This window comes from Montipora capricornis, chromosome 2, assembly GCF_036669925.1.
Source record: "Montipora capricornis isolate CH-2021 chromosome 2, ASM3666992v2, whole genome shotgun sequence".
Classification (NCBI taxonomy): Eukaryota; Metazoa; Cnidaria; class Anthozoa; order Scleractinia; family Acroporidae; genus Montipora; species Montipora capricornis.
The window spans coordinates 24241830-24251829 of record NC_090884.1 but is presented as its reverse complement, the minus strand read 5'-3'; the positions used below and the strand labels follow the sequence as shown (position 1 = coordinate 24251829).

Sequence of the window (10000 nt, the reverse complement as noted above, 5' to 3'; positions counted from 1 at the left end):
GGCATCAAAGGGTTAATATGGCAGTAAAAATAAACTTCATGTACAGGCTTATTTATTTCACTTTATTTATTATTTAGAAAACTACATCTATTTTTTTTAAATTGTTACCAAATACGTGAGAAATAAGGGAAATTATGGTAACAAGGAGAAGGTCACTGAAAAGTGAAGATGTTCTTAAATAGCATACTCTTTTATTTGTATCATGTTGAGCCAATAAAGTCAAGCAGAGAATTAACTACATAAACAAATTCATAAATATTTTGGCATGAAACAGGCAGGAGGAAATGTTATGCACCGGTATGGACAAAAGCATTAACAAAAATATAATGTATCACGTAGAACTTTTTGCATCTGAATATTGGTGGATAATTATTTTATTATGCCAAAAACCAGCAGGGTTCCCACCATATTCTCGTCTTCTTCAGTGAGTAAAAATTGTTTCAATAGATACCACAACAACTGAAAAACTGACCAAAACTTTCCTCACCAAAATCACCAAGACTACAGGATAATATTTTATTTCTCTCCAACTACACAGAGGTGAATTATACCAATATCTTCAGAGTCAGATGTCAGAATTTGCAAATACTATTCACTGGTGTGGCATTTACTAACCACCAAATATGCAGATATCAAAACGAGGAATGCCACAATAGTTTTGAGGCATATCCACAAGTATAATGAAGAGCAGTAATATTGAAAGTGTGCTAAAAAGGTTTGAAAAATTAAACTACAATAAATTCAGATTAAAACCCTCGTTTTTCTTCATTTTCATTACACTTAGACATGCAAGCCTCATGTAGAAACCATTACATGTGACTATTATTAATTTTGACAAGCCTCTGCACAACATTAATAATTTTGTCTTTATCCTGTTTGTCTTCCGGAATTCACACAATATCAACAACCTGTCCAACAGAGTATTAGTCTATCTTAATGGGGTTTCAAAAACAATATATCTACGAACATGTATGTTAAAATCTTTGCAATTAACTTACAGTATCTGTCAGCTTCATAATCCATCTACAATTAATATTTTTTGTTCATTCCATTTGCCTACTTTGGAGAAAGCAAGAGAGCATTATCAACTGGTTACAGTACATGTAGGTTAACTAAATTACATGTAATAATACAAAGACATGCTAAAAGTATACTAGAGAAAGGAACCATCCTTTTTGGAACAACCTTGACCATAGAAAGGAGATTTCATATGCAATTCCATGTACTTGTTGGAGAGTACGAACTGCGGTGTTGTCAGTTCCCAAATTTAGTTGAGATTCCTCTTTATTCACATTTTCAGTGTCCACGTGAGCTTCACATAAAATCATCAAATTCACCACCATAATCGAAATTTCCACCACCACCACCAAATGCATCCAATTCGTCTTTTCTACCACCTTTGGCACTGCCCCCTGATAATGTTGCTTTCTTGCCAGACTTTTTACCTTTCTTGGTCTAATTAACCAAAGTAAAACAAAGTTATAAATTAACTCTTGGTCTTAAACAGATTTCCCTCCTCAGGACCATAAATTAGCTGTTGAGGTTCTGAAGTATTTTTAATTATGGTAACAAGGATCATGTTTTAAGTAGGGAAAGCCATTACATGTTAGTTTTTGTAATAGCACAATAATCCCTTTTGGCCTGTCATTACAAAAACTGGAGGCCCTGTGACTTTAATAACCCAAACTAAGGTTTTGTAGTAGTAAACTCGTTTATTGAAAAACATCATACATTGCAGTCGTAGGACTGAATTACGTACAATATAAAAATTACAATAAAAATGGCTATTTACCATTGTATTTAAAGATTATTTACATCGCGTGGCTAATAATAAAAGAGTTCATAAAGCGATCGGTGCGACAAACTGGAGTATTAAAACGTCTCTTATTTCTCAAACGCCGAGCGTGGGAACTGGCCATAGGAGGTAGCAGGTTAGCCAGTTTGTGGTGTTCATTACCTACAATATCTTCAAATAATTTAATAGATAATGACTCACGTCTCTCTGAAAGTGTTGGAATTCCGGCCATGTACAGGTACATGTACATGTATAACTACCATGACAAGTTCAACCATACAATTACAGTTAACCAAGATAAGCTAAAAGGTTCTGATGAAAAATCAGTATTGTGTACAAGCAATTCTGACTGTTGGCATATGAGAACAATGACCATAAAAAGACTGATGCCAGCACAGTTAAACTTATATTTCTTTTGTGCAATGCATCATATTCTTAATTTAACGAAATGAATATAAAGGCCTGTGCCTGCAGCTGTATTTATTTATTTGGATTTATTTGCAAATAATGGTCAAAAGGAAGGCAAATAAACAATAGGACATAGGTCCCTTACAAGGCCAAACTACACAACCCGAAACCCAAAGCTAACACGTAACCCCCAAACCAGGCCACAATCCAGAAAAAAAGAAAGCAAGCCCTACACAAGATTTATGTGGCAGCATTTTGGGCAGACAATTTTGTATCTTGTATGCTTGAATGCTCCATTTAATGAATAATTCTGACAGGCATTTTGGTGTTAGCCTCATTCTCAATTCAAACAATATTGACATCCAGTTAAAACAAAATACACAAAAAAAGTTAACCAAAAAAATTTAAACATCAAGTCAGACTGTATAATGCTGAAAAAATGACAAATGCGATGAATGTACATGTGCAAATGGATTTAGACACCTCATAATGCAGACAACACAGAGATAAGTCAAGTCAAGTCAAGTCCGGTGAAACCCCAATTTAGGAAAACAAACTCTATGACATTCTTTTACAAGACAGACGTATGTGAAGCTTAAAGGGCAAAGAACAATATTATTTTGCACAAGTGACAACACTTACCTTCTGTGTTGCTTTTAATTTTTCTGTTGATAGGAAATTTATTGCACTACCTAGCCTTTTTATATCTTCAGCATCCACTGAAAGAAAGGTATTTTATTGATATTGTTAATTGATGCTAATCCATTCTGTTAGTTTTTCCTTACATCCTGACCCATTCATTGCAACTGCAAAAACCATTTTGTTCATTTACCCTGGATTGAACAATAATTTATTAATAACCCAGATGCAGAAAAAACTTCTGCAATCATCTGGATTTTCAACTCAAGAAGTCTTCACTCTTCACTGCACAGAGCTCATCACTTGAATAACACAGTCAATGGAGCCCATGGAAAATACTTTGGGAGTCATCATTTATTGTTTTTTTTTTGCAGACATTACAGGTTGCATGATAAAAATTTGAAGTTACATGTAGTGTGGGCAGAATCTAAGTTCCCCCTGCTAAACCACAGTCAATACTAGGGTGTGCGGAAAACGAAGACCGAAGACCCGGAAAACGAAGACCCCCCGAAAAATAACATACCAAACAGCAAATGATGAACGGAGAGTAGCCAAACACAACATCCCTAGTGTTTTCTGTGGCCGATGAGTCATTTCAGGCAAATTACTGCAGGGTCTTCTTTTTTTTTGGCCTTCCTTTTTAACATAACCACCTTGGGTGTGTGCAAAATGAAGCCCTTGCAGTAATTTGCCTGAAATGACTCGTTGGTCACAGAAAACACTAGGGATGTTATGTTTGGCTACTCTCCATTCGTCATTTTATGTTGCTGTGAGGGCCTTTGTTTTTGGTCTTCATTTTCCACATACCAGCCTGGGTGTGTGGAAAACAAATACCCTACAGTAATTCACAATAGATAGCCTATTGATCATTTTAAATACCATGAATGATGTCTCTTGTTATTTGCTGTTTGGTCTTCGTTTTCCGCACACCCGTCAATACTACATGTAATTCTGCTCTGAACAACTCAGCCTTCGTTTGGTCTTTTTAAGAAGCAGAATGGCCAAGTGGTTGATGCAATGGACTTGGAATCCAGAGTTCCAACTGGACTTGTAAAATGGCCTACAGGTCTGCTTTCCACCAGTTGAGATTCTTAAAGATTTGTTGTGCTTGTTTCCATAATTTTCTCATTGGCCATGAAAAGCCCCAGACAGGAGGATTCAATTAAGACTACATAAAATTCATACTGTAGTTTAGATAGCAAACCGTTAATTAACATTCACATTAATATATAGAGGATATTTCATGGCAGCACGAAGATATGAATATTACCTACATGTATTTTATTTCAAGTGGTAAAAACTATATTATTTTTACGAATGAGCGCAGAGAGTAAAAATTAATATTGTTTTTAACACGAGAAAATAAAATCTATACTATATCTTCAAGCCACTGGGTGATTTCCTTTTTATCATATAGAGAAGAGTGTTTTACTCATCATCTTTCTTTGCAACGCTGAGCGCAAACTTTATCGCAAATTCTTGCCGCTCAGCATCAGGAACTTCTTCAGAATTTCTTCAATTTTCGCATTTCTTTTTCACTTGCAAGGAACTTCTTGAATAATTTTAAATTGTATGAAGTTTTATTCTTTGTGTTAGTATTTTCTTGTTTCTCAGGGAAGGATTTTACGTCAGCTTCAGAGAACTTCACGAATCTATCACTCGCCATTTTTCACTGACTGTTTGCACAAACAACCATACAAAGGCGGGATATGACATCCTCAATATCCTCACCAGAGAGGATATGGAAAATGTGCCACTTGGGTCCTGGATGTAGTTTCATATGAATTTTATGTGTGGTATATTTGTTGTAGTTCAATTTTAACCTCTGGTTTATTTTTTCAAACCAGTTCATTTTTTTGAACCAGTTTTTTTTTTAAACCAGTTTATTTATCAACTGTCTGAAAAGGGCTTTCATATATAAATCATACTGTGTGATAGTCTCAAGAAACATAGCCATTGGGAAAAATGAAACAGTACAAAAAAATGAAACCAGTTTAAAAATTTCAAACTGGTTCAAAAAAATTTAAACCAGAGTTAAAATTAAACTACAACATATTTTCCAGTAAAACACTCCTGTCTAATATAATCAACAATAATAATTGTACTCACAGCTGACGCATAATTCTCTAAACAGTGTTTCCAAGAAAGGTATATATTCTGAGCTGGACTGAAAGAAACAAGAAAACAGTAAACCTGTGTTAAAACAAACAGTAAACAATTCTTGGGAAACTGGGCTGGTGTAGTACTGAAAGCACTTGTGCTTCCACCAATGTGTACAGGGTTGGTTTCTCTGGCATTACAGGAGACTTGAGTCTCTTGGTTCTCCACTCTCCTTCAGGAGGTTTTTCCCAAGATGATGATGATGATGATGATAATGATAACAATAATAACAATAGTTCTTGTTCATATCAGCAGCCTACTTTATAGATTAATCTCCTAGTGAAATCCTGTCACACACAATCTTACTTTAACCTGCCAAGGCTGCCTTTTTTTTTTACAAAAAACTCTTACCTGATAATTTGATAATTTTCCTACAATTAATTTGGTAAGTTCCACAAAGTCTTCCCTGCTACTGGGATTCATTCCATCTATGCTTTTACTTTCTGTATCATCTTGAACACCTAAAGATTGTTTTTCAAAAATCAATTACATGTACTACTATTACATAAATTAATGTTGAGGCATGACCTTTATAGTGTACACTGTGCATACATGTGTATTATTATGGGGTCCGGGCTAATGCAATGCAACAATAACAACAACAAACTTTATTTGACCATGGGACCAATATCACTAAAAAGTGGACTTCTAATACCTAAAAATACCTACGGCTGAACACAAACAAACTTAATAACAAACACATCAAAGAAACTCTGAGAACTTTCTCTAACAACAAGAAATGTACAATTACATGTACAGCATACTTTCAGAAGTACCTTAACTGATGTGTCAGGTTACGATGCCTTATCAAAACAGAATTCATTCTTATCTTCCAAGTACATGTACATGTTTAATCAGCCATACTATTTTTGGTTATACTACCTAATCAAAAGATAAACATAAAAGGCTTTTTACCAAAAGCTTGTTTTGCTAATTCCAAATCTGATTCCTCTACCAATCTGAAAAATTATGGCAAAACACACAGCAACTATTAAGTGCATTTTGTTTTTCTTACTGCAAACCCAAAGGCATATAACTAAGGCATATAACTAAGGCACACAAGAGAGACCCTGGGTTAACACTGATTTACTTGAGAACTTGACAACATTGCTAATATTAAAGTGGTACTATAATCAAAAAATCAAATATTTTTTTTCCTTCAGATTTCAAAACTAACTACGTTAACTAAACACTAAGTGACCCAAGACACTTGTTTATTTTAACTGGAATTCTCCTATTTAACCCTTTGGCGTCCACACCAGCCTAAACCGGCCAGATGATTTTACTTGTCAATGGGGAACCCCTAGGAGTCAAAGGGTTAACCCTTTGACATCCAAACCGGCCTAAACCGGCCAGACTTGGTATTTTACTCTGTCTAACACCAGACGATTCTACTCATCAATGGGAAGCCCCTGGGAGTCAATGGGTTAAAAAAGAAAAACGACAGCCAAAGGAGTTGTTTACTGGTTCAAGGAGAACCCCAAACCACAAAGGTAGTCAAAACGTTCGATTTGTGATTCATTTCTTCCCTTTTGTACCTATCCTGCCACCACAGACTGTCACTACAGACTGCCACCATGGACTTACAGACAAAAATCAGTGTTTCGATGACATAGTGCATTACGGGCTAAAGCCAGTAAGCACAAAAAATGAATCTTCTACTCGAAGAAAACTAAAAATACGCTTAATTTCAGGTTCTTTTAGAGTCACTCTTTTGACACAAATCTCAAAGTCAGTGTAAAAGTAGTTTATTGATTTTTTTATTTTCCTGATACCGGTACCTGTAATTGCTGTCAGCAACAGCTGTACATACATATGTTAATTATGAGTTTGCTAATGTATTAGGGATACCTACACAGCTTTAGTGATCTCAAAACAACCTGTACAACCAAAGGAAGTTGTATAGCACATGGTATACATGTAGTAATGGAATATTGACTGTCGAGGCAATGATGAAGCCCTTCAGTGCTTTTGTCCATCTTATAAATTATTTCAATATATCACTTAAGCTAAAATTACACAGGTCCATTGTTTTTTCTTTTGAATTACACATAAACAGCTTAAACTTTATGACAAATGTCACTTTGGGTTTCCAAAAAACCCTAAATGTTAAGTCTAAGTGTTAGCCTATGAAGCTATTCAAAATTAGCCAGTATCAAAAAATTAATACCATTGTACTCTTCGTCTGTTCCTTCAAAAGTTTGCATAAGCATTGTTTACAGTTTCTCTTCAAACCATATAAGTCCCAAGAGAAAATAAAAACAATGCTTATGCAAAATTTTGGAGGGCTAATGGTGTTTAAGCGAAGGTTCTGCAGGGCAAGGATACTGGGATGAATAGCTTTTGGTACTACAGTGAATGTAAAAATGGAAAAAATTACTAAGAACTAAATTGAGCATCATTTGGGGCTTTGCCTCTAAGACCCCAAAAACTCGAAAAAAGTAACCTAAATCCCTCAATTTGGCTAACCCTAGGCCTAAATCAAGTGAAGCTATGATCTTCGCAGTTATGAGCGCAATTTTTGCAATTGCGTAGAGAAGTCTGAAAAATTCAGGACTTCAACGGGGTTTGAACCCATGACCTCACGATTCCGGTGCGACGCTCTAACCAATTGAGCTATGAAGCCACTGACATTGGGAGCTGGTCATTTGTGGGTTCTAATGGTCCCGTGAGGAATGAATCAATGATGAAATGGTATATATGAAATGAATCATATATGAACTGCGGATATGAAATCAAGTGAAGCTATGATCTTCGCAGTTATGAGCGCAATTTTTGCAAATGCGTAGAGAAGTCTGAAAAATTCAGGACTTCAACGGGGTTTAAACCCGTGACCTCGCGATTCCGGTGCGAACCCACAAATGATCAGCTCCCAACGTCAGTGGCTTCATAGCTCAGTTGGTTAGAGCGTCGCACCGGAATCGCGAGGTCACGGGTTCAAACCCCCGTTGAAGTCCTGAATTTTTTTGACTTCTTCTTGCAAAAATTGCGCTCATAACTGTGAAGATCATAGCTTCACTTGATTTCATATCCGCAGTTCATATATGATTCATTTCATATATACCATTTCATCCTAGGCCTAAAGTTGGTTTTTAGGCCTAGAGTGTCAGAGGGCCAATATATACATCCGACAGGAAATGAAGATGTCCGGCCACATGTGGAACATGCATGGTTACTCAGTTTAATACATTGTATAGCGGATGACCCAGCTTTCACTTTAAAACAAGTTGAGGTGAACAAAGGACTTGAACTTCGCTTGAGGTAACTCAAAAAAACAACTTTAGGCCTAGAGTTGGCCAAATTGAGGGTTTTGGGTAATGTTTTGTGAGTTTTTGGGGTCTTAAGGTCTTAAGGTTTTAGTTTTCAAGACACCCTTATTAACTAAGCAGAGAATTTAAGTCTTCAAGCAACAGACTTGAACTCTGTTAACCCATTGACTCCAAAGGGTTTCCCATTGACGAGTAAAATTGTCTGGCGTTAGACAGAGTAAAATACTTTGGCATTAGACAGTAAAATACTAAGTCTTTAAGTCTGGCCGGTTTCGGCCGGTTTCAGCCGGTTTTGGCCGGTTTGGACATCAAACGGTTAATGATGTCAATAGTTGACTATTATTTATCACTTGGAATTTGTTGATGAAGAACAGAGCAGGCCCTTTTAATTGCTCAAAGGTATGGCTGTTGGGAACAAAAATACTGATTGAACTCACTGTTGTCTTTGGAGCTTTTCAGCTAATAGTTCTTCGTCTGTCGGTGGCTTCACTTCCTCCTAACAAAAAAATAATTTTTTTTCGTAACTATATAAATATATTCTTGTTAAACTAATTATTGCTTTTAGATTTAAAACCAATGGTTAGGATCCATATGAGACAATTCTTTGGATCTCCAGATGTGACTAACACTACAATAAATCTTGAAGAAAGTAGTGTTTTCCAATTTTACGTGAACAAATTTAGGGAAAAAAAGAAAATTGGAACCTTATTCTGGTCTCCTTGAAACCTTGAAACCTACACTGAAATTTATACTTCATTTGTTTGGCAGTTTTTAAATCCTGGGTACGACAATAATAATTATTATTATAAACAACATACATGTACACACCACCCTTCTGTAGTGTGTGTAACTGTAGCTGTGTAAGTAAGTGTACATGGTCTTTCATCATGTATCTACATTTGTATTTTACTTTGGCTGAAGTCAATAAAATCTGCTGAGATCTTTGCAGCAATTGTGCCATCTTCTTAACTGCCCATAACCTTAAAATGATGGAATATTTGATTCTAAAAAAATAGAATACACCCCAGACTATACCCCAGTTTGGAGAATGTTTTTTTTCTCAGTTAGAATGGCAAGCCTGAAAGCAATGAGTGAATAACAAAATCTAAAACTATCTTTCTGTGCCATTTGGCATATCAAATATTCAATTCAACCCAGTTTTGTTCTAAAGGCAAACTTATTGTCCAATTATTGTTACATTATTTTGATTTTTTTTTTAATTTAAACAATATTTTTATTCAACATTTGCTCTAAGACAACAAAGTGCTCATCAAGAGAGCTTAATTATGTCATTTTACATAAAATTAAATTACAGCAGTCATACATGTACAAAACTAAAAAAACTAATAAAATAGGAAAAAAGAAAACAGAAAAAATATACACAATACAAAAAAGGGGGTAAACAAGTAAAGTGGTTTGATTGGGAGATAAATGACTGAACAGAGCAAAAAAAACTAACATTGAGTTGAAAATCAATAATAGGAACACCTTTTAAAAGCTAATCAGTTTTTCTCTTGTCAGACGCCAAACCCAGCCATCACCCAACAAGTGTGTAGGGCGAGGCAAACAATATTTACTAGCGCAAAGCAGCAAAGCCTGGGCAATGCAAAAAGAAATCTTTAGCATTTACAGTTGGAGCATTACAAAAATTACACACAGATGAAACAGCACAAATAATCTTGAAAAGGTCATGATTTAAAGCACTCAACTTACTAAGCCTTGTATAGCC

The 10000-nt window shown here is 35.5% G+C and overlaps 1 protein-coding gene across 1 annotated transcript in view; it reads right to left on the bottom strand.

Annotated features, from left to right (window-relative positions):
• Window positions 1-41: 41 nt before the first annotated feature.
• The window catches only part of LOC138039140 (eukaryotic translation initiation factor 3 subunit J-like), a 15364-nt gene continuing 5405 nt past the window's right edge, over window positions 42-10000 (bottom strand). The window contains exons 5-10 of the mRNA XM_068885324.1: window positions 8709-8767; window positions 5918-5961; window positions 5354-5463; window positions 4952-5009; window positions 2846-2922; window positions 42-1455 (exon numbers count right to left, since the gene is read on the bottom strand). Of these exons, the coding sequence (XP_068741425.1) occupies window positions 1315-1455; window positions 2846-2922; window positions 4952-5009; window positions 5354-5463; window positions 5918-5961; window positions 8709-8767 (489 nt within the window). The 3' untranslated portion in view covers window positions 42-1314. The remainder of the gene's footprint in view (window positions 1456-2845; window positions 2923-4951; window positions 5010-5353; window positions 5464-5917; window positions 5962-8708; window positions 8768-10000) is intronic.